General features: G+C 39.1%; 2 protein-coding genes across 4 annotated transcripts in view; one reads left to right on the forward strand and one right to left on the reverse strand.

Annotated features, from left to right (window-relative positions):
• LOC133536556 (uncharacterized) overlaps positions 1-9,793 on the forward strand; it is a 115,409-nt gene extending 105,616 nt beyond the window's left edge. The window contains exons 17-22 of the mRNA XM_061877184.1: positions 862-951; positions 1,026-1,109; positions 3,892-4,010; positions 5,778-5,886; positions 5,958-6,115; positions 7,644-9,793. Coding sequence (XP_061733168.1) covers positions 862-951; positions 1,026-1,109; positions 3,892-4,010; positions 5,778-5,886; positions 5,958-6,115; positions 7,644-7,791 — 708 coding nt within the window. The 3' untranslated portion in view covers positions 7,792-9,793. The remainder of the gene's footprint in view (positions 1-861; positions 952-1,025; positions 1,110-3,891; positions 4,011-5,777; positions 5,887-5,957; positions 6,116-7,643) is intronic.
• A 4,711-nt stretch (positions 9,794-14,504) lies between these two features.
• Positions 14,505-25,815, reverse strand: part of LOC133536527 (ras-related protein Rab-27B-like) — a 115,426-nt gene continuing 104,115 nt past the window's right edge. For all 3 annotated transcript variants that reach the window (XM_061877146.1, XM_061877148.1, XM_061877147.1), the window contains 4 exons: positions 25,317-25,405; positions 22,660-22,763; positions 22,405-22,528; positions 14,505-17,551 (listed from right to left, as the gene is read on the reverse strand). In XM_061877146.1, coding sequence (XP_061733130.1) covers positions 17,365-17,551; positions 22,405-22,528; positions 22,660-22,763; positions 25,317-25,405 — 504 coding nt within the window. In that variant the 3' untranslated portion in view covers positions 14,505-17,364. The remainder of the gene's footprint in view (positions 17,552-22,404; positions 22,529-22,659; positions 22,764-25,316; positions 25,406-25,815) is intronic.

Below are 25,815 nucleotides of genomic sequence, written 5' to 3' on the forward strand. Positions count from 1 at the left end.
TTCCTTTACCACTTTTGAGGTGTGTTTGGGGTCATTGTCCTGTTGGAACATCCAACTGCGCCCAAGACCCAACCTCCGGGCTGATGATTTTAGTTTGTCCTGAACAATTTGGTGGCAATCCTCCTTTTTCATTGTCCCATTTACTCTCTATAAAGCACCAGTTCTATTGGCAGCAAAACCGTCTCAGAGCATAATACTACCACCACCATGCTTGATGGTAGGCCTGGTGTTCCTGGGATTAAAAGACTCACCTTTTCTCCTCCAAACATTTTGCTGGGTATTATGGCCAAACAGCTCCATTTTTGCTTCATCTGACCACAGAACTTTCCTGTAGAAGGTCTTGTCTTTGTCCAAGTGATCAGCAGGAAACTTTAGAGGAGCTTTAAGGTGTGTCTTCTGGAACAAGAGCTTCCTTCTTGCACAGTTCTCTCAGTCCATGGCCATGCAAAACATGCTTGCCTGTGGACACTGACACCTGTGTTCCAGCAGCTTCCAATTCATTGCAGACCTGCTTTTTGCTGCTTTTAGGTTGACTCTTGATCATCTCACCAATTGTATCTCAGCAGCAGCTGATAACCTGGCAACATTTTTTCAGGGAGCTGAAACTTACTACCAAGCGACAGCCTCAAAACCTCCAATTGTTTTGTCCTTCATGTACAGAAAAATGCTGGGGATCAAATATGTATTTCCCTCATTTGAGTACATGTTCATTAGTATTCTTTTTTAAATTGTTTTATTTTTGCATTCTCTGTTAAATAAGGCCGGGATAACAATTCTGGACTGCTAATGTCTTCTAAGAGGATCAATTTAAAACAAATGTGCAGGATATGCAGTAATTATTTCCCCTCCTGTGACTTTTAGGAGAAGCTGCTGGACCTGGAGAGCGACGTGGAGGAACTTCACGACAGCGAGCAGAGATGGGCTGCCAAGCACAAGAGAGCCATTGATCAGGTCGACCAAGCCCCAATGAGTTAGTTTGATGTCATTATTTGGATTTATTAACACAAGGTTTTGTTTGGCGTCAGATGGAGCAGCTGCAGATTAAAGTCATTCAGGAGAAAGATCTGAACGACCAGCTGGAGACGGAGAGAAACATCCTGGAGAGACAGGTGCGTGTCTCCTGTGCTTTGATGAACGTTTACATTGTGGACAAAAAGAAAACAGTCACTTTCTTTTCATTTTACAAAAGCAGTGAAGTCAGCCTGTTGTGTAAATGCTAAATAAAAACAGAATACAATGATTTGCAAATCCTTTTCAACTTATATTCAATTGAATAGAATGCAAAGACAACTGGAAAACTTTATTTTTGGAAAATATTACTTCATTTGGAATTTGATGCCTGTAACAAGTTTCAAAAAAGCTGACACTAGTGGCAAAAAAGACTGAGAAAGTTGAGGAATGCTCATCACACACTTATTTGGAACATCCCACAGGTGTGCAGGCTAATTGGGTATAAAAGCAGCTTCCATGAAATGCTCAGTCATTCACAAACAAGGATGGGGCGAGGGTCACCACTTTGTCAACAAATGCGTGAGCAAATTGTCGGAACAGTTTAAGAACATTTCTCAACCAGCTATTTCAAGATGTTTCACCATCTACAGTCTGTAATATCATCAAAAGGTTCAGAGAATCTGGAGAAATTACTGCACGTAACATTTAATGCCCGTGACCTTGGATCCCTCAGACGATACTGCAGCAAAAAGCGACATCGGTGTGTAAAGGATATCACAGCATGGGCTCAGGAACCCTTCAGAAAACACTATCAGTAATTACAGCTTGTTGCTACATCTGTAAGTGCAAGTTAAAACTCTACTATGCAAAGCGAAAGCCATTTATCAACAACATCCAGAAACGTTGCCGGCTTCTCTGGGCCCGAGATCATCTAAGATGGACTGATGCAAAGTGGAAAAGTGTTCTGTGGTCTGACGAGTCCACATTTCAAATTGTTTTTGGAAACTGTGGACATCGTGTCCTCCGGAACAAAGAGGAAAAGAGCTGTCTGGATTGTTCTAGGCGCAAAGTGGAAAAGCCAGCATGTGTGATGGTATGGGGGTGTATTAGTGCCCAAGGCATGGGTAACTTACACATGTGTGATGGTATGGGGGTGTATTAGTGAACAAGGCATGGGTAACTTACACATGTGTGATGGTATGGGGGTGTATTAGTGCCCAAGACATGGGTAACTTACACATCTGTGATGGTATGGGGGTGTATTAGTGCCCAAGGCATGGGTAACTTACACATGTGTGATGGTATGGGGGTGTATTAGTGCCCAAGGCATGGGTAACTTACACATGTGTGATGGTATGGGGGTGTATTAGTGCCCAAGGCATGGGTAACTTACACATGTGTGATGGTATGGGGGTGTATTAGTGCCCAAGACATGGGTAACTTACACATGTGTGATGGTATGGGGGTGTATTAGTGCCCAAGACATGGGTAACTTACACATGTGTGATGGTATGGGGGTGTATTAGTGCCCAAGACATGGGTAACTTACACATGTGTGATGGTATGGGGGTGTATTAGTGCCCAAGACATGGGTAACTTACACATGTGTGATGGTATGGGGGTGTATTAGTGCCCAAGGCATGGGTAACTTACACATGTGTGATGGTATGGGGGTGTATTAGTGCCCAAGACATGGGTAACTTACACATGTGTGATGGTATGGGGGTGTATTAGTGCCCAAGACATGGGTAACTTACACATGTGTGATGGTATGGGGGTGTATTAGTGCCCAAGACATGGGTAACTTACACATCTGTGATGGTATGGGGGTGTATTAGTGCCCAAGGCATGGGTAACTTACACATCTGTGAAGGCACCATTAATACTGAATGGTCCATACAGGTTTTGGAACAACATTTGTTGTCATCCAAGCAACGTTATTATGGATGCCCCTGCTTATTTCAGCAAGACAATGCAAAGCCACGTGTTACAACAGCGTGGCTTCATAGTAAAAGAGTGCGGGTACGAGACTGGCCTGCCTGTAGTCCAGCTTCAAAAATGTGTCTTTTCAGTTCCCAAACGTTTACTGAGTGTTGTTAAAAGGAAAGGCCATGTAACACACTGGTAAAAATGCCCATGACAACTTTTTTGTAATGTGTTGCTGACGTCCCTGCCTTCCGCCCGATTGTAGCCGAGATAGGCACCAGTTGCCCCCCGCGACCCCAAAGGGAATAAGCGGTAGAAAATGGATGGATGGATGGTGTTGCTGCCATTATATTCCAGGTTAATGATTATTTGCACACAAAAAGTTTCTCAGTTCGAACGATAAAGATCTTGTTTTTGCAGTCTATTCAATTGAATATAAGTTGACAAGGATATTCAAATCATTGTATTCTGTTTTATTTACACTTTACACAAGGTGCTAACTTCACTGGTTCTGGGTTTTGTGTATTTGCACCTCTGTTTTTACTTGAAGATGTGTCCAAACATTTTGGCCTTTTTGTATGATGAATTCTGTCTTTTCAGACTCTGTGACTAAATGATCCTCCAATGTTGGATACTCGTGTCGAACAATGCATCAAATCATAAGCTTTAATGCGTTTTGGCGTGAGTTTGCACACAGTTTTGGATCAGTCAGTGTCCAGGGGTTTGCAGTCAGGCTAAGTTGTGATGTCACAGCGAGGTGGAAGTACTTATTTGGACATTAGGTCAAAGGGGGAGGAGCTCCTCCTGAATCTATATCATGTTTATGGGGTTTGTTTTTGACCGTGTCTGGAAGAAGAAAGTAGCGGTGACTACTTCCAGACATCTGTTTCAACTCTTCATTTTCTAAAGTTTTGAAGAGGATGGGGCGTGGTTTCATTTGCAATCTGAGAAGGCTTACAAAACAATCACCTGTGATGATTAAATAACAAAAAACATTTCTGTGTCTCTCTGAAGTACCGCGATCTCCGCGTGGAGTTGGACGACCTTCAGAGTTCCAAACCTTCGGACGATATCATCTCCAAGTCGGAGAGCCGAGTCAAAGAACTGGAGAACGCTCTCAGGACTGAGGAGAGGTACTTCCAGTCTAGATAATACTTCACTCTGCATCCCAGCCGTGGTCTGTGGGACTGTTCTTTTATCTTGCACGATGTTGTTGTCCTGAGCAACTTCCTCTGTATTGTAAGACAAGATATAGAACAACTGATCACAGCACACTTATTATCAGCTCACAGTAACACATTTGACATGAAGAAAATATATGTTATTATTAAACAATTAACATTAAACACCATCAAAATATCAACAATTGGTACAACTGGGTACCAGCACCAGGAATTGATACCTTTACTGATTTACAGCCGTGGTCAAAAGTAGACATACACTTGTAAAGGATATTATGTCATGGCTGTCTTGAGTTTCCAATCATTTCTACAACTTTTAGTTTTGTGTGATGGAGTGATTGGAACACATACTTGTTGCTCATAAAAAACATTCATGAAGTTTAGAGATGTCCAATAAATGTTTTACAATGTAATATCGGAAATTATCGGATTCATAAAGTAAGATGTATGACTTTTTAAATCGCCGCTGTGTACACGGACATAGGGAGAAAGAAGTACGGACCGCTAATAAACCTTAAAGGCACTTCCTTTGTGTGTCAAGTGATATCTAATGATACTTAGATGAAGCTAACCTCCTGATAATCGGACTCCTCTGCAGTCGACGTTTGTGTTTTCGCATGAACAAGGAAATGTGTAAAAATGGCAAAAAGAAAAAAATAACGTCCACTGCAGAGGACGCTAGTTCTCAGGTGATGTGATTGGTTATTGGTAGGGATGTCCGATAATATCGGACTGCCGATATCATCGGCCGATAAATGCTTTAAAATGCAATATTGGAAATTATCGGTATCTATTTCAAAACTATCGGTATTGGTTTCAAAAAGTAAAATGTATGTCTTTTGAAAGTACAGAGCGCCAATAAACCTTAAAGGCACTGCCTTTGTGTGCCGGCCCAGTCACACAATATCTACGACTTTTTCACACAAGTGAATGCAAGGCATACTTGGTCAACAGCCATACAGGTCACACTGAGGGTGGCCGTATAAACAACTTTAACACTGTTAGAAATATGCGCCACAGTGTGAACCCACACCAAACAAGAATGACAAACACATTTCGGGAGAACATCCACACCGTAACACACCATGAAAAATATCCAGAATCCATGGCAGCACTAACTTATTTGGGGAAGCTACAATATACACCCCCTGCTACCCCCTAAAAAAAACCGCAAGATCAACCTCCTCATGCTCTCTCAGGGAGAGCATGTCCCAAATTCCAAACTGTTGTTTTGAGGCATGTTTAAAAAAACAAATAATGCACTTTGTGACTTCAATAATAAATATGGCAGTGCCATGTTGGCATTTTTTTCCATAACTTGAGTTGATTTATTTCTGGAAAACCTTGTTACATTGTTTAATGCATCACAACAAAATGAGGCATAATAATGTGTTCATTCCACCACTGAATATATCGGTGTCGGTTGATATCAGAAGCGGTAATTAAGAGTTGGCAGTATCGAATATCGGGGAAAAAAAAGCCATTATCGGACTTTCTCTAATGAAGTTTGTTTCTTTCCCAAATGTATTATGGGTCTACTAAAAATGTGACCAAATCTGCTGGAAAAGAATATATCTCGAGTCTCGAGTACCCAATCAGCTTTTGTGTGTGACTCAAAAAAGCTTGAAAATGAGCGAATGGCGTAAATGCAGACAGGGATTCTATGTTTATTATTGTTGGAACAACCTTTTAAATGGACCCCCTTGTGTATTTCTGCAGGAGTAAAGCTCTTCTTAACAACAGCATTGGCAAACTGGAGAGGAGGATCAATGAACTGGGCGATCAGATGGAGGAGGAGCACAGGATAGCCACCGAGCAGAAGGACTTGGTAACTTTCCGACCACTACTCGCTGAGATGGGATGGTGCGTGCCTAGCTGCTCTCTGATTGGCTCCCGCAGATGGCCCAGAGGATCCGCACCCTGAAGCGCCAACTCAACGAGACGGAGGAAGAGGCCAGCCGGAGAGACACACAGCTGCGTCACACTCAGCGGGAGCTGGCGGAGGAGAGGGAGTCCAATGGACGACTGCAAAGGCAGCTGCTGGAACAACATGTCAAGTAGGCAGCAGATACTCACCTTTCTTGCACCACACTTGAAAATGTCAAAGTCAATATAGGACTGTCGAAAATAACGAGTAAACTCGGGAGGGGCAATAGATTACAGACTGCGGTGAAGTAGGCCAGCTTCATCGCATGAAAAAGCCTACAACTTTTGGTTGTGTTTTCTGCAACCATTTGCTGAATGGCAATATATCTCAATATTTTTTCCGTAAAGTAAAAACAAAACAGTCCTAGTTACCTGAGATACTACGTCATCATTATGACTAAGTAATTTACTTAAGTCAAAATAATGACAAAATAATGACTTACTGTAAGTAAGCGTTTGCAATAATCGTTTGAAATAGAGTTAAAAGTGGGGCCACATGCTGACATTTGGGAAGCCTGTAGTTGATTTTTATTATGTAAATGTTTATTTTTATCAACAAGTGATAGCAGGGACCCTGCCATTCAAAACTATGCTGCTACATTACTAATGATTCATGTAACTATAGCTGAAAAAATAGTACATTAGCAATAGGAGAGACTATTCATCCCTGAACACCATGGAGTTCATGTAGACTTTATGATGCACTTACATTATTATATACACTATCAGAGACAGCTTCAGGAAACTCTTTATCTAACTTAACGTCCTTTTTTGCTGCTTCAACACAGCTCAATCAAAACAGAAAAAGGTCAAGTAAAAAAACTTAGTTATTTGTAGGTTAATAATGTTTGTCTTTCTCTCGGCTTCGCTGTAACACACGCCGCACAGTGAGCTAACGTTATGCTAAAAGCTAATTAGCCTTCAACTCGAGGACTGCAAGCGAGCTGTCCTTGAGGTGAGCTAGAAGGTCAACGGACTCATAGTGATGTTACTAGTATTTGATTTGGAAGTTTTTATCATTTGGGGAGAGGCCGCTGCATTGTGCTCGCTTGCTAAACACTTTTCTTCTCACACCACCGTCTCCATGCGCTCTGAATACACACTGCTGATTGGCTGTTAGCGCTCTGAATACGCACTGCTGATTGGCTGTTAGCGCTCTGAATACGCACTGCTGATTGGCTGTTAGCGCTCTGCGTGTAACCAATCAGATGGTTGTGTGGGTGGGACAACGCTGGGTGCTGCAGAGACTACTGACAGAGGCAGAACTAAGCAGAGCAGCTTGTTAAGACTTTAGATGGTGTTTGATAAGACTTTAATTTAGTCAGTGGCTCAACAAACCCTGACCTCAGTTGGAAAGTCCCACTTTGGTTCATTTTTGCTTGCGTAAGACACTGCTTAGCTTTAACCTGATTATTTTTCTTAATCCGACATAAAAACTGAAAGCGGTGAGCGACAAGCCTGACCGCCAAACAAATTCCTCCCTAAAAAGCCATGTTTTATTCATCACAACCAGTAATTGTGAATAATATAGACATTTAAAATATATATTTGTATATATAGTCTGAAACATAGAATAGTTCCAAAGACAGTACAGTTTTGTCATCTTCTGCACCCAAAGACACGGAGGTCAAAAAAGTGGTAATTGTTCCCTGTCTGCAGTCGAAAGGAGACCCTGACTATTCGTCACACTCTGGATAACCTGTGGCTGGACCTCGGCGTGGACGTGGATGGCGAGCTTGAGCAAGAACAGGAGGAGGAGAAAGTAGAGAAAGCGCCGGAACAGATCAGTAAGGTCACCGATGTTTAACTTGGGTGTGTTTAGGAAGAGGGAGGAAGATTCCACAGCTTCTCTATCAGTGCCTTCAACACTTATCAGCATCAGAACATACTAGTATTAAATATTCCATGGTGTTTCCACTGGGTTATTCTTGTATTCCAAGGCCTTCTTCTTTTTAAGTAGGACTCACACAGGTGTGTAACAGGAAGTGTATTGTACTGAGTCACATGACATATCTGCAGGTCTGACACCAACATGGCAGTCTGGAATGTCAAATGTTGAGCAGAATGTTGCCTTCTTCATTCTCAGTCACTCCGTTCATTTGGATTTTAGATTTAAACGTATAAAAAAAACCATAAAAGCCTTGCACAATTTACTGCATCGACAATTCTGCTTTTGCAAAGAGAATACAGTGGAACCTTCTTCAGTCGACAAACCATCTTTTCAATGAACTCAAGTCCCGGTCCGCTGCATTCTTACTAAAAAAATAAACGTCAACATACAGTAGAGACCAAAAGTTTAGACACACCTTCTCTTTCAATACGTTTTCTTTATTTTCATGATTATTTACATTGTAGATTGTCACTGGAGGCATCAAAACCAGAGAATGAAGACGTGGAGTTATGTACTAAATAACTGAATGGTAAATAAAATGGTAAATGGGTTATAGCACTTTTCTACCTTTAAGGAACTCAAATGACATTATTTCCACATTCACACATACCTTCACACACTGATGGAGGGAGCTGCCATGCAAGGCGCCAACCAGCACTCATCAGGAGCAAGGGTGAAGTGTCTTGCTCAAGGACACAACGGACGTGAGGAGGTTGGTAGAAGTAGGGGATCAAACCAGGAACCCTCAGGTTGCTGGCACGGCCACTCTCCCAACCGTCAAAGACTTCCGGTCATTTAAAAACCTGAGCTCACATAACGGCAGCTACACTTTTTCCCATCTTAAAGATCTAAAAAAAAAATAATTTGAGAATGTCCGGCGGGGGGCGTCGACTTAAACAGGTTCCACTGCAATGCTCACTTTTGATTGGTGCACTCAGATTTATTTAGTGCTGAACAACAGAATAAATCCTCTTTTAAAAAGCTATATTCTTGTTAGTAGTATGGAATAAATACTTTATTTACCAAACCAAATTCTGCAATCAAAAATGTCTTTAGGGTGTGAGTTGAAAATATCCTTAAGATAGTAACTTAGCGACCATTGTTTGCTGAACAAAAACAAAAAAAATGGTATTTAATGCAGTTTTGGCATCCATAAGTCCAGTAAAGAAATGTTTTGTAATGACAATCTTTCGGTTGTTGACATATTTAATATGTTGCAGGGTTAGAAGAGAAAGGAGGGCAAAGTCCCACACGGTGTTTTATACTCAAGGTATCAGTTTGTTATGTGGCGTAAATAAACACAATATGTTGTAATCACTTGAGCGGGTACACATGATTGTATATACTTCTAAAATGCTGACTAAATACTTTTTTGGGGGGTGTAGCTGCTGAGTGCAAGAACTTACTTATTGTGTCTCATATCAAGAAAAGAAGGATGTTAATGTGCTTTAACATCCAGACTGTAAAATAAAAGGCTTAAGGAAGGACTATTTGTTTAAAAAGTGCTTTGACAGTCGCACTGTTGACCTAAAGTCACCAAAGTCCAACTATATATATATATATATATATATATTTTTTACAGAAATGCAATATTATGAACCGATATTCAGAGATACTCTCTGGATTCTCTACTTTGTTTACATTTGCTGGTGTTAGTTTACTGTTGGAATAATGTTGGTTTATGCTATAACTATAATAATGTTGGTTTATGCCATAACTACAATGTTGGTTTATGCCATAACTATCATGTTATTACTAATTTTTTTTCTGCATCACACAAGCTATTTGCATTTAACGGTTCCTGTGTTTCTCCTCCACTCCATCCCATAATTCCACTGGTTCTGATTGATATTTATTTTTGGTTTTCAAATTCTGTCTTTGGTGAGAATTTCCTGAATAAATTCTTCTCCACAGTAAACGTGTGCTTGATTTACTGCTGCCACAATCTAAAAGCCACAAGTATACAATTAAATTTTTCCTGGGTCCTGCAACACAGCAGGAAAACGGCTGATCAAATAAAATAAAACAGGAGTCATCCTCATTGACCCACTAGCTGCGGAAGCTAGCTCTCTATATATATATAATATATATATATATATATATCTTATATATATATAATATATATATATTATAATATAAATAATAATATATATATTATATAATATAAATATATATGATATATAATATATATTATATACATATATAATATAATGTATATATATATAATTTATATATATACACATACATACATATATAGATATAAACATACATACATATATACATATGTAAATACATACATATAGATATATACACATACACGTATATATACATACATATATACACAAACATATAGACATACCTACATATTTACATTTATATAAATACATATTTGGATATATACACATACATATATACATACACGTATATACACAAACATGTAGATATATATATAAATATACATACATATATAAATACATACATATATATATACACATACATACATATAACTATTCTTACACATATACATATATATACATTTATACGTACATATATACATACACATATTTATACATATACATGTACATATACATGTATACACACATATATATGTACATATACATGTATACACACATATATGTACATATACATGTATACACACATATGTACATATACATGTATACACACATATATATGTACATATATATGTATACATACATATATATGTACATATATATGTATACATACATATATATGTACATATATATGTATACATACATATATATGTACATGTATATATATATATGTATACATATATATGTACACATATATATGTACATGTATATATGTATACATACATATATGTATATATACACATAAATACATATATATGTATCTATACATACATATATGTATAGATACATATATATGTATCCATACATACAAATATATATATACACATACATATATGTACATACATATATACATACACATATATATATATATATATACACACATACATATATTCTCACATATACATTTATATACATATATATACATATATCCATACACGTGTATACATACATATATATACATATATGTATGAACATGTATATATGTATATGTACATAAATGTATATATACATACAAATATATATACATATGTGTACATAAATATGCAGCCTCTATGTTACTTAAGTAAAGCACTGTACAAGTATTAAGTAAACAAGGAATTATATAACTGGGCTAGATGGAGAGTAATGAAGACTGAACACAGGTTTTAAGTTTAAATGGTACCAAATTATATTAAAGAATTATAGGAAAAAATAAACAACAAACAGACATGTAAATTGGAATGGACGTTCACATTTTCAACAAATTACAGAATGTTCAATATTTACAATGTGATAAAGTACTTGATTCAGTCCTTGTTTTGACCAAGAATGGTATAAGCGCAACACGACACTTCATTAAAGGACCTTGCAAAGTCCACCTTGTGGTGGCAGTGTCCAGAGGGGTTTTAGTGAAGGTAAGTAACAAGGTCAATGTGAAAGTTCAGGGAGGACAGAAATGAATATGTTGCGTTATGGAAAACCAAAGGGAAAAAAACAGAGCGGCTGCTGAGGAGCCTCCTACCTGCCCGGGGCTCGCTTGGCTGGATTCAGTTCGCTTGGTTGCTTCTGTTCCAGGCATAAAGCTTCAGACTCTAGGGCAGGACCAGTCTAGCTCGCCATCCAACATGTCCTGTACAACAAGGGCAGGACCAGTCTAGCTCGCCATCCAACATGTCCTGTACAACAAGAGCAGGACCAGTCTAGCTCGCCATCCAACATGTCCTGTACAACAAGGGCAGGACCAGTCTAGCTCGCCATCCAACATGTCCTGTACAACAAGAGCAGGACCAGTCTAGCTCGCCATCCAACATGTCCTGTACAACAAGGGCAGGACCAGTCTAGCTCGCCATCCAACATGTCCTGTACAACAAGAGCAGGACCAGTCTAGCTCGCCATCCAACATGTCCTGTACAACAAGGGCAGGACCAGTCTAGCCCGCCATCCAACATGTCCTGTACAACAAGAGCAGGACCAGTCTAGCTCGCCATCCAACATGTCCTGTACAACAAGGGCAGGACCAGTCTAGCTCGCCATCCAACATGTCCTGTACAACAAGAGCAGGACCAGTCTAGCTCGCCATCCAACATGTCCTGTACAACAAGGGCAGGACCAGTCTAGCTCGCCATCCAACATGTCCTGTACAACAAGAGCAGGACCAGTCTAGCTCGCCATCCAACATGTCCTGTACAACAAGGGCAGGACCAGTCTAGCTCGCCATCCAACATGTCCTGTACAACAAGAGCAGGACCAGTCTAGCTCGCCATCCAACATGTCCTGTACAACAAGGGCAGGACCAGTCTACCCCGCCATCCAACATGTCCTGTACAACAAGGGCAGGACCAGTCTAGCTCGCCATCCAACATGTCCTGTACAACAAGGGCAGGACCAGTCTAGCCCGCCATCCAACATGTCCTGTACAACAAGGGCAGGACCAGGCAATTTTCCAGTGCCCACACACAAAATACATTCAGATACTAAATAATACTACTGTATTCAAAGAGCAAGTATATTCCTTAATATTGTACAATAAATAATTCATGAATCCAATTAGAATAAATATAATAATTGTTATATCAAAATATTAATTCTCTAATATCAAAATGTAGCCATTTCATCCACAAATAAGGTGCATAGCAGACAGTGGTTGACTGGACTGCATCATAAAATACATTAGATGCATAACATTGACAAGCATCAAACAATTAACACAAGCCAGCAACAAATCAGACAATTGTTGAGAGTGCTAAGGTTTCATTGAGTTGACTATATTCAGTTAAACAAATCAGACAATTGTTGAGAGTGCTAAGGTTTCATTGAGTTGACTATATTCAGTTAAACAAATCAGACAATTGTTGAGAGTGCTAAGGTTTCATTGAGTTGACTATATTCAGTTAAAAACAGACATAGAAGTAGATGCTAACAGCTCCATTCAAAATGAATGTATCGGCTAAGCTACACAGATGCAACTCACCAATTCCGCAGATAAATCCCACTTAAACTCTCTCGCACGACGACCCACGGCTTCAGTAGTTGGCTCCTGCAGTTCCACATGATTACATTTCAGTTAAAAGAACTTAGTTAATAATAAAAGCATGAAAGAGTCACATACCTGCAGCAATGTCCCTCTCGCTCTTCCTGGAACTAACTACTGGACTCTATGCTTCCCGCCATAGGTCACGTGACCGCGTGACGCAATGACGCACGCAACGACACGAAAATAAATATCATATTTAATAGGGATTTGAAAGGTTATATAAATAGAAAGGATATTTAAGTAAAATTATATTTAAATAGAAAGATATTTAATTAGAAATAATATTCAATGGGGTTTTGAAAAGATATTTAAATGAGGATATTTAATGGGGTTTTGTCACCCAGGTTACATCCTCCCACCTTTAGATCATGCAACTCCGGATGCATGATACATATGTATATATATATACACGTATATATATATATATATATATATATACATATACACGTGTATATATATATATATATATATACACACACACACATGAATATATATATATACACACATGAATAAATATATATATATATATATATATATATATATATATATATATATATATATATATACAAACCACGACACAACAATAGCATAACAATGCAATCCAATTCCAAAAGCAAAGCTGAGCCAGCAACACTCAGAACTGCAATAAACAGAACAATTGAGAGGAGACACAAACACCACACAGAACAAAACAAAAGTAGTGAAACAAAAATGATTAACAGTATCAATATTATGATTTCAGCATAGTGATTAAAAATCCCTCATTGACATTATCATTAGACATTTATAAAAATAATAAAACAGAACAATAGTGTCACAGTGGCTTACACTTGCATGGCATCTCATAAGCTGGACAACACACTGTGTCCAATGTTTTCACAAAGATAAAATAAGTCATACTTTTGGTTTGTTTAATAGTTAAAACAAATTTACATTATTGCAATCAGTTGATAAAACATTGTCCTTTACAATTATAAAAGCTTTTTTTTTTTTATACAACAATCTACTACTCTGCTAGCATGTCAGCAGACTGGGGTAGATCCTGCTGAAATCTATGTATTGAATGAATACACAATCTTTTTCAATCGGGAAAATATCATTTTTGAATCGAGAATTGAATCGAAAAAAAATCAATATATTATCGAATCGTGACCCCAAGAATCGATATTGAATCGAATCATGAGACACCCAAAGATTTGCAACCCTAATATATATATATATATATATATATATATATATATATATATATATATATATATATATATATATATATATATATATATATATATATATATATGTATGTATATATAAATATTTATATATAATGTTTTATTTGTTGTTATTTCTGACTCTGTAAGAGAAAACAAGAGTGACTTTGAACGACTTGATGACTTGCAAACACAAACACACACACACACACACACACACACACACACACACACACACACACACACACACACATTAAATGTGACAGAACACTTCCATTGAGGTATTTTGGAAAAACAACTTTTTCTGCGGTTCTTCTTGTTTTATTTGGATTTGGCACATCGGCATATTAAAGGTGACAAAGCACAGAACCTTTTTAAAGAGATCCATTGTGCACGATACAAAACTTGACAGAAATAAACACACTGTATATACTCTCTTATATATAGAACTTCTATTTTGTTAATGCTGTTAGAAATCCTCACCGCCGACTCATTTGTGTCTTACGGACGCATTCTTGGGGGCGGGGAGAAAGAAACTCAAGGATGGAAAGAAAGCTGCTTCGGTTTCTTTTTCTACTGCAAACCAAGACTTTGAAGCAGATTTTCATGATGTAAGGCAGTTCCGGGTGTCCTGTGACTTGAGGAAAAATGGCTGACTTGCACAAAAGCAGGCGGCGCTTGCATGAAAGTGTTGGTCAGGCACATTTGAAGTGGATATCAGCAAGCAAGGAGTGTGAACGGACAACAAATAAATCTGCCGTGGCACCACAAGTTATTTTGGAAGGAGGCAAAGCAGTAAAATAAATCAATTAGTTCAAAAAAAAAAAAGAAAAAAGGGGTTTTCAGGCATTTCAGCTTCAGAAAAAAAATTCACCCAAATAACTCTTACTTTTTGGGAGTAGTGTTTTACATTTGGGGATTGGATTGAACTATTGGACTGAACATGAACTATGTTGATACCACTAGTTTGCATTTGGTGTCATGTTTCACTCGTGGATGTTGCATCTGTCCATCAAACAGCTGATGGTTAACCAGGTGGGCAGATCCATGCAACTATCCAGTATCAGCATCATAGGTAGTATCGCACCAATACTCATGTGATGAGATTGATATTTTGCAGTCTATTTTCACAAACATTCTATTGTTTATATTATATTTGTTGTATTTGTATATTGTTTACAAACTCAAGGAATATGTTTTGTCCAGGAGCTAACAGTTTTTTGCTTTTGTTTATTTATTTGCCACTTTAGGCTTCAATTTGTATGCAATAAAATGGAATAATTGTATTTTTATCCTTCCATTGTTTTATGCATATGTTTTTAATTTTATGTTACTTTTTTTGTTATCAGCTCAATGTCAACAATTGCAGTAAATGTAAAAAAAAAAAAAATATGTACAATTGTTTTGTTGTGTAACATGTTTTTGTTGACTTTCACACCGGGTGTTGTATTGTTGTGTTCTCTTTTACCAGCTTTAGTATTTATTCTCCACATATTACTGTGAGTGGATACGGTTTTAGGTAAGTTATTTACATTTGTAATGTTAAATACAAACATTGTGATTGTTTATATAAATATAATATGATTGTTTTCCCCCTCCATTGCACACGTTCTATGCTGTCGTCATGTTAGCGTGAAAGCTGAAGCAATTAGCAACTTGCCACTAAAATGCTGATTATGCGTAAGTGTTGTAATCATTTCCAAAGTAGAATTGAGTCTAATAATAAAACAGGCATTTATTATTATTTTTTAGAAACCTTTTAGGAAAGTGAATTCTTTGAGTACATTTGCACAACTAATATGTTCAGAGTCGATCCCCTATTTGTGATCTATGGGTTTGTTTTTATAACAGGTCCAAAATATGGATATTTATAAGTTCTGGAGGGAAAATGATGCCATGAAGGTTGTTACTGTGTAATATAACAATATCACAGGGATTATGAAATAGATCAATTAAAAAACGACAAAAAGAAAAGAAATCAATATCTGGTTTTACTTCAAAAAAGCTCAATGCATTTTCTATGATTGCTATCAAGGGAAATGTTTTACTGTTTATACAGCAAACTATTTTTTGATGCATACAAAGGGTGGACTTAAATTAATATATGATATTTAACACAGTTATAGCACAATCGCTCTCGCATTTTTGGGGTTTTCTAAATTTTTGTGGTTTATCCAACAAAAAAGCTACTGTGGCGGTGGATTTGAAACATCACTTTTCATATTTACCAACAATTTGGCAAAATTTTGTTCCTTTTTTTTGTATACCAAGATGGTTTACAAACACCCAACATTGCATGTGACAAATTAGTGGGTTTGCGCATGTAATATTGAGCAGAACCAAGTACCTGCACTAATAAGGCCGTCTCCTTTATCGACTACGACTGCAAAATCAATCACCACGGGGGCCAAATGAAGTTGCGAGTATCAGCACTTTGATGGAAAAAGTTGCAAAATATTGAATTCGAGAAAGACGTGGTAGCAAAATACATTGCCATCTTTGCCCACACGTTTGTATTAAATGTAAAAATATGTTAAATGTTCATTTATCATGTATTTTTATTTCACTTAAAATGTTCTCTATAAAAAGTGTTTTGGTTCATAAACTGGGTGTTTGGAACCGTTTAATTGGACTTACATAATTTAGTAAGGCAACTTTTGGGATGGATTACATGCCAAAAGTGAAGTCTCACTGTACTGTACAAGCATAGAAGGCATTGAGCGATGGGGATCATTAATTATGACAGTTAATTATGATTGTAAAATAGTTGCAGTGACAGGTTTGGAAGTCAAGTGGACACTGTTAGTATATAGAGCAAGTTGCAGTATTACTACAACTGGCATAGTAGCAGAAAGGCATTGGACCATGGAACTCAGAGACCAGGACCATGCAGAACTGTCCTGCAGGTGAAGCCAGGAAACCAAATGGTCTTTTCCTCCCAGACTGCAGTAGCTTGAATGACCAGCAGAGGGAGAACTAGCTTTCAGTGTGGCAGCAGGCGGAAGGAAGCAAAAGGGCGGGAAAGGATATGTTGGGGTTTTTTGCAAGAAGGAAACGAGTCGAACGAGGAGAAGCATGCAAGCAATAGGTGAGGAGGGGCAGATCAAGTTTTTTTTTTTCCCGGGATCAACTCATCTTAGCATGCACATTTCTTCTCCTCGGGCTGTGCGGCGGAGAGCTTGGTGGTTCCGGTGCCGTTGGCGGGCTCGGCGGGGGGTTTGTCCACGCACTGCTCCATCCTCTTCATCACCAGGTCCAGCAGAGTGACCACGGACTTGTCCACCTCCGCCCCGGTCGCCGCACTCGTCTCGAAGTACGGAATCCTGCCAGCCACAAAAACAATTAACTTTCTTATTTTAAATGTTTTTTGTTATTTTGTGTTGAATTCATTTGATTAGTGCTGTCAATTCATCACACTTTTGCATTTTATCATCACAACAAATCATAGAAAAATACAAGCATGCATAGTTTTAATAAACTAGGACTGTTTTGTGTTTTGTTTTTACTTTATGGAAAACATATCGAGATATTTTTCGGATATTGCCATTCGGCATACGGAGCGGAAAACACAACCAAAAATGTTAGTTCTTCACGCAACGAAGCCGGCCTACTTCACCACAGTCTGTTCCCCGTTTCTGGGGAAGTTAAGGCTTTTGACATAAATTTAAGGTAACATGTTAGAAATGATTCGGATCTGCCCCAAAATTCAATGATTAATCATTTTCTGTGTGGGTGGAGGTGTGGCCAGCGCTGCCTGCAGGAGCAAAGGTCACCGCCTCTGTCCATGGTGCTGAGGACAGGGGGAGGGGGGAGGGGGGGCAGTGCTGACGGCGAGACACAACTGGACGGTGATTATATTTCACAGGTGACACGTGTTGATCTAATCATCTGTTGTCTTTAAGAGTAAGCGGCCGGGAGCAGGAAAGGGGAGAAGATACGGACGTGACTGAAAAGTAACGTCCTGCTAAAGAGAAGACTTTTGTTAAAAAACATATGATTATTAAAACCTTGTTAAAACCTGCACGCTGGGCTCCTGTGCCGTGTCTGACATTAACGGAAAGTTGAATGAAAACCCGCTCATAAACTGTTCAGGTATTTTGGTAACTAGCTGACTCGCTAGGTTTCCCTTCGACTTATTTTGCGTATATTTAGAAGGCAGAAATGTCCAGATGAAAAGAACTCGCAAACCAACAGCTAATTCTCATCATTAACTTTAAAGAGCCATTCAAAAGACTCGACTCGTTCGCAAACGCCACATCTTTTGGCTTTATTTTAAACAAAAAATCTTAACGGTACATTAAACATATTTTTCTTTTTGCAACCGAAGAACAATTTTGTCCTTAAATAAAATAGCGAACATACAAGAAACCTTGTCTTGTAAATAAACCAACAAAGGCTCCTGATTAGTGTCATTTTCCATTCTATTATTTTGTCAACATTAAAAAGGAAAAGCTGTAAAAATAGATTATTAATCCACTTGTTCATTTACTGTTAATATTTGCTTATTTTCCATTTCAACATGTTCTATCTACACTTCTGTTAAAATGTAAAAATCACTTATTCTTCTGTTGTTTGGATGCTTTACATTAGTTTTGGATGATACCACACATTTGGGTATCGATCTGATACCAAGCAGTTACAGGATCATACATTGGTCATATTCAAAGTCCTCCAAAGATTTTGTGACGATAAAAAAAAAAATATATATATATATATATATATATATATATATATATATATATATATCGATGTTATCATAATAGAATCGACAAGATACGCTCCTTTACTTGGTATCATTACAGTGGATGTCAGGTGTAGATCCACCCATGCCGTTTGTTTACATTCAGGAACGGCGTCACGGTGAGCTACGGTGTGTCGTGAAGCATGTTTAGCTAGTACTCGTCCTGCAGGGATGATACTTGTAAGAAACATACTTTATTTGTCGCCATGGATACAAGGATTAGTGATTTAAAAGTAGCTAAAACACTAGCCGCTAGCTTGCTAGCCATGTCTTAAAGCATGTCTTCCTGAGTGTGTTTCAGTGTTATAACTTCATCTTTATCTTCAATGCATTCTTTCTCTCTTTTCTCTCAACACACTGTGTCTGCTTGTAAGTACTCTGTGATTGTGCGCTGCCGAACATGCTCCTCTGCTCGCAAAACCAGCAATGTGAGGACGTGACGGGACTTTTAACAACGAGTGGACAAACAAAGTATGAATGTTCTGCCCCGAGCAAGTGCTCGAGTTGTTGTTTCCTGTCGGACCTTTTAAGCGCCGGACGCGTTGATCCTGATAAGCAGCAACAAGATGACATTCCCAGCATGTAATCTTCATCACCAAACTTGGTCAAACATTTGAAAGTAAATGTTGTGCATAAAGATCCTGAAGAGAGTGTGGAAATATGACCACATCACACCAATTCTTCCTGTTCCACTCAGGATTGAATCCAAAGTCTCCCTACTAACCCAGCAGTGCCTCCACGGAAATGGCCTCCTCTACCTCAAAGAACTGCTCACCCCCAAATCCTCTACGACACCTCCGCTCCAAACAAGCTAACCTCCTCCAACCTCCGAGGACAAAGCTACGAACTATGGGAGACCGGGCTTTCTGCTCCGCTGCTCCAAGTCTGTGGAACGCTCTCCCTGACCACCTGAGGGCACCACAGACTGTGGATGCTTTTAAAAAAGGCTTAAAAACCCTTCTTTTTAAAAAAGACTTTTTTTTATGTATGCATACTAGTTCTAGCTATTTGGCTGTTCTAGTTTTTATTTTTTACTATCTTTTTTTTTTTTTTTTAAACACTGTAGCACTTTGAGGTTGTTTACTCAATGTTAAGTAATTTTTACAAATAAAATCTATTATTATTCTAATTAAATTGTTGACTTCGTGATGTCTTTTTGTATTTGTGGTCCTGTTGCTTTTTGTTGGAGTGTAACAGTGCTGATTAAACCTCTTTTAATACGTGCAGCGTTAAATTTGACCACTAGAGGGCGACAACGCTACACCTTAGATATCCTTTTAATGTTTATATCTGTAAACATCCATCCATCCATCCATTTCTACCGCTTATTCCCTTTGGGGTCGCTGGTGCCTATCTCAGCTACAATCGGGCAGAAGGCGGGGTACACAATTGAAGTTTAATGTGGGAATAAACACAAAACCTTGTATTTTACTTGTGTAAAACATACAATGGACTTTATACTTTTGTTATGTTTGTTATGTTTATATTTTCAGTCCTACAAACCTAAATGAAGGAAAAAGTGTAAATAAATAAAACTGAGGAAGGAAAAGAATGCGAAAGAAGGAACATCAATCCTCAACAAAACTTCTAAGGCTTCTTTTTCTTCGTGTGGTGTTCGGGTCTGTGAGACCCGTTTTCATTTTTTATTAAAAGAATAATGATACAATTAATTCATTTTCCAAACTGAGACTCAATAACTTTGGCTCATTTTCTGTGAAGATCATATATCAGAATACATATTTAATGACCACACACCATACACCCCCACCCCCACACCCCCCCACCCCCACACACACACACACACACATTTCTATTACATATATGATGTCCGGGTCCACTGGACCTGAGGCTAATAGAAGTGTGGAAATGATGTTTTGTGGACCACACGCACGCACGCGCGCGCACACACGCACACACGCACACACACACACACACACACACACACACACACACACACACACACACACACACACACACACACGTACGCACACACACACACACACACGTACGCACACACACACGTACGCACACATGGTGTAATGATAAGTGTGACTAGTTGATGGCAGTCACACATAAGAGATACGTGTAGACTGCAATATGACTCAAGTAAACAACATCAATATTCTATATGTTCCATTGTAAATATAGAACATTACACACGGCGCTCAAAAATCTATCAAAATGTTTTAGTAGGACTTTGGTAAGCTATGAAGCTGCACTGCTTGATGGCTTGTCAGCGCATTAAACATACCAGTATTATTATGGTGTGTATAAGGTAAGACATCTCTGGCGTTTTGTTTTGCAATATTATGCAAAAGCAACTTTTCTTACCTTCTGGTACCAGCTGATCTGTATTTGGGATCTGCATAAATCCTGTAGTTTGTGCCGAAACCGTAGTCGATAAGCTTCTTATGTTTCTTTGTTTTCTTGTTGTGGGACATTCATCCTCCGCTGTTGCCATTTCGAAAATAGTGTAAAGTTTGTACTTATATCTGTCAGTAAACTTGCCATGAAAGCGCTAAAACATACCGGTGTAGTGAGTTTACTTTATTCACCCAAGGAACTTTAGTTATTAGAGAGTTCCAGTCAGACGGTTTTTGTTGTTTCTGGATGAGGAGATGCTGCTCCGTTATTGATGGAAGTAAAGTCTGAATGTCATTAAAACAGTTAGCACCATCTTTTGATGCTTCTTCCATTCCCGTCCTTGCACGCTACACCGCTACAACAAAGATGATCTATGCAACATTTTGACCAAAGAACCACAAAACTAAACCCAAAAAATTTAAATAATATGACTCCTTTAATGCGCCTTATAATCTGGTGCGCCTTTGTTAGAATAATTATGTATATATTATCACAATAACTTTAGTATGCTTAAAGTTTGTTGCTTTAGTTATTAGCTATTGTGCACAAGTTAGACTTTTTCTAACTAATGCAAGGACAACACTTTTTGTCTTAGGGGAGGCCTCAGCCACAGATGTTATCTTTATTTTAGCCTGCTAACAGCCAAGGACTTCAAGGACCTCAACAAAGATAAGATGACAACACGCAGACGAAGCGGGGACAAGATGAATTCACAAGGACCTGCTTTGCATGATATATGTGACCACTTCTTTTAGAGGTGGCCTCAGTGATGTTGACTATGGAACTCTGAATAAAAAGAGGGACGCGGGAGCTGAACCTTAGAGCGTAGGGCGAGACTGTGACTAAGTGTGCAGCGCCATGCGTTCTCCTCATGAGCTAAATTGAACTCTGTCTCTGTTTGGTTCCTTGCTTCTTGTCTGATTAATAGATGTCATCAGTGTTTGAACCTGACAGCCTTATATATGAAACAAGATTGAAAATTCATCAGCAGTGCGCCTTATAATCTGGTGGGCTCTACGGTCCGGAAAATACGTGATACTATAATATTGTTGAGTTGATAAGAGAACTCACCCATATTTATCTGCCAACTCCTTTGCTTGTTTTTCCTGAACCTCCCGCTGGTCAGCCAGATCTGCCTTGTTTCCAACCAACACGATATCTGGGTTCTCGCAGTAGGCGTTGGCCTGTAGCTGACCTGCAAAGTGACCACAAGTTATAATGAAGCTGTTTTTTCTGACATATAAGCATGAAGGTGAAAATGCTACAACCTCTAACATTTGTCTACTGAATTCAAATGAATCAAATCAAAGTGTAACATCAACATACTCATCCAATTTCTGACATTGAGGAAGCTCTGTTGGCTGGTGAGGTCAAACATCAGCAGGAAGCCCATAGCATCCCTGAAGAACGCCGTAGTCAGGCTGCGGAACCTGCAGCCCCGCAAGTAAATGTCATAAAAAGACATCGTTAGACACTTAAGCGCTGCTATAAGCTCCGTTATAAAATGTTTATTTTATGAGTGCTGATAAACTTGTACCTTTTACCTTTAAAATCCAAGAAAACAAATAAAATGCCGTAAATAAATGACTCATTGTACAGTTAATCAGCTGACCTTGATATAAAAAGTCAACAACTCAGACCTTCACTAAAATAATCGGCAATAAATAATGGCAATGGTTTGGCTCGTATATTTCGGCCCGATTGCTGTTGGGGCGGGGGCGGTCTATCCATACGGCTGCGGGGGGTCTCTTGGCACCTGGGGGCGGGGCGTCCGGTCTTTCTGCCCTCATGGGTGTGGTCTCTCGCTGGCTTGGGGGCAGGCTGTCCCCTGCTTTTCCCGTGCCTCGTCCTCTGCCGGGCGCAGTAAGCCCAGCTCTGGGGTTTTTGTTGCTCGCCGGCCTGGCTGTGTCGGGGCCAAAGGTCCCTTGCTCACTGGCCACCGCACCAGGTGTTTTGGGTTTGGGCTCTCCAGGCAGCTGGGGCTGTACTTTGGCTCCCGCACACACCAGGAGACAAATATATTGCAACTACAAATTCACATACATACTAGGGCTGGGCGATATATCGATATAGTCAATATATCGCGGGTTTGTCTCTGTGCGATATAGAAAATGACTATATGGTGATATTGGAGTATATGTTCTCACGCAGTTGCTTTTAGCTGCGGGCATTACACTACAGGCTCTTTCCACTCTTAATTGTCTCTCCTTCTCACAGAGACTTAAAACAAGCAGAAATTCTTACATACGTCACATACGTATACGACCTCGCGGAGCAGAGAGGTAGCGGCATGGGTAACGTTAGCTGCGGTGCTAGCTGTGTGGTGCGAATGGTAATACCAGGGAAAAAGGGGGCCAATCTGGTAACAAATGAAGGAAGAAAAATCAATTCCCAAGAAAATCAGCAGTGGTTTGGCTTCAAGCGGGAATATGTCGAACAGACAACCGTAATTTGTCAAGTGTGGGGCAAAAGCGTTGCTACAAAAGGCAGCATTACTGCTAATTTGTAGCATCATTTGAAAAGTCACCCACTTGAAGAGTGCTTGAAACTCTGCATGTCATATCTCCGTTTGGTGCCACAGCCACGAAATGCAGAGGCAACCATTTCCAAATCAACACCTTATGAAGAAAATAGTTAACAACAGAAGGAGATAATGTCCGCAGGAACCTACCACAGAACTAAGGACATACACTATTTGATTTCCTATTATGCAGCTCTTTTTTATTTGACACTTATTGAAATATCTTCTGTGACATCATGCACAAAAGTGCACTTGGTATTAAACTATTGTAGTGGCAGTCGTTGGTACTCCCCCACATACAAAGGTACCTCTGCTCCCTCATACATACACAAATACAGTACATCAATTCACTGTACAAACATACTGTACTTTACAAGCACATATGCATACATACTCTCATGCATATAATCACGTTTCATCAAATATATATTAACGTTGTTCGGCACACTGACAAAGCTTAAACTAATGTTACTATAACAATCTGCAAGGTTAATAGAATTTTTGCTTCTCTTTCTTCCTCCATTTAAGTGCTTTCTTTTGTATTTCAAGTCACATTCCATATATGTATTGCCGCATTTGAGACAATTGTATTGTTGATAATAGAGGTAATTATTGATATTATTCACTATCAATAGCGTAGTGTGAAGTGAAGTATATTTATATAGCGCTTTTCTCGAGTGACTCAAAGCGCTTTACATAGCGAAACCCAATATGTAAGTTACATTTAAACCAGTGTGGGTGGCACTGGGAGCAGGTGGGTAAAGTGTCTTGCCCAAGGACACAACGGCAGTGACTAGGATGGCGGAAGCGGGAATCAAACCTACAACCCTGGAGTTACCGGCACGGCCGCTCTACCAACCGAGCGATATTTCTATTGGTATTTGTATTGTAATGTCCATCCATCCCTCCATCCATCTTCTTCCGCTTATCAGGGGTTGGGTCGCGGGGGCAGCAGCCTAAGCAGAGAAGCCCAGACTTCCCTCTCCACAGCCACTTGGTCCAGTCCCACATCTGCAGTCCTCTCCAAGGTTTCTCATAGTCATTCACATTGACATCTCACTGGGTTGTGAGTTTTTCCTTCCCCTTAAGCGGGATCTGAACCGAGGATGCCGTTGTGGCTTGTGCAGCCCTTTGAGACACTTGTGATTTAGAGCTATATAAATAAACATTGATTGGTGATTGCTTGCTTTTACTGACTTAACTTTCATATTTTAATGTCATGCTAATGTAACGATTATATATTTCATACTGTGTTTCTCTCTCAACAATAAATTGACTTTAAACGTTGAGTACAGAGTTTTCCCCAATGTATAATTCACTATGGGCTGATCTTTCCTTAGATTATTTTGCAATGTACGGTAGTTCGTAGTAGTAGTTTAATTAGTAGCGTGAGTGATCAAATGTAGCTTGAACATCAAAACGTGGAGCTAAGAAGAACAAAGATGTCTGACCAGCAGCTCACCTTTCCTGCCCGGCCGTGTCCCAAAGCTGCAGATGAACCTTAAAGCTTTTTCCTGCCGTCATCCCATTGGGGTTGGATGCTGTGTACACCTGAGGAGAAATGAAATACCGCTTGGTTAGGTCAGTGGTGATTAGTGGCCACACATTTACATTTACAACCTTTATATGTGCTTCGTTATCTCCGACCGAAGCAGACAGCTTTACACGGTCCTGCAGTTTGTACAAGTTCATAAATAATCCATCATGTAGCCAACACTGCAGAGTAAAATGCTGATTACATATGAAGACACAACCTGCTTTTACAGTTCTACTGTAACGTACAACAATACTCAATATTTTGTATTAAAGATGCACATTGCTGTCAGCCGGGTAACAAACACTCATTTTGTATGTTTAGAATTATAGCGTGTAACATAGTTTATATAGTACGGTTTAGTGTTGGGCAATGAAAGATAACATTCCGACTGTGCGGTGACATCCAGACTGTGAAATGTAACTAC

This window comes from Nerophis ophidion, linkage group LG17 (genome assembly GCF_033978795.1).
Source record: "Nerophis ophidion isolate RoL-2023_Sa linkage group LG17, RoL_Noph_v1.0, whole genome shotgun sequence".
Classification (NCBI taxonomy): Eukaryota; Metazoa; Chordata; class Actinopteri; order Syngnathiformes; family Syngnathidae; genus Nerophis; species Nerophis ophidion.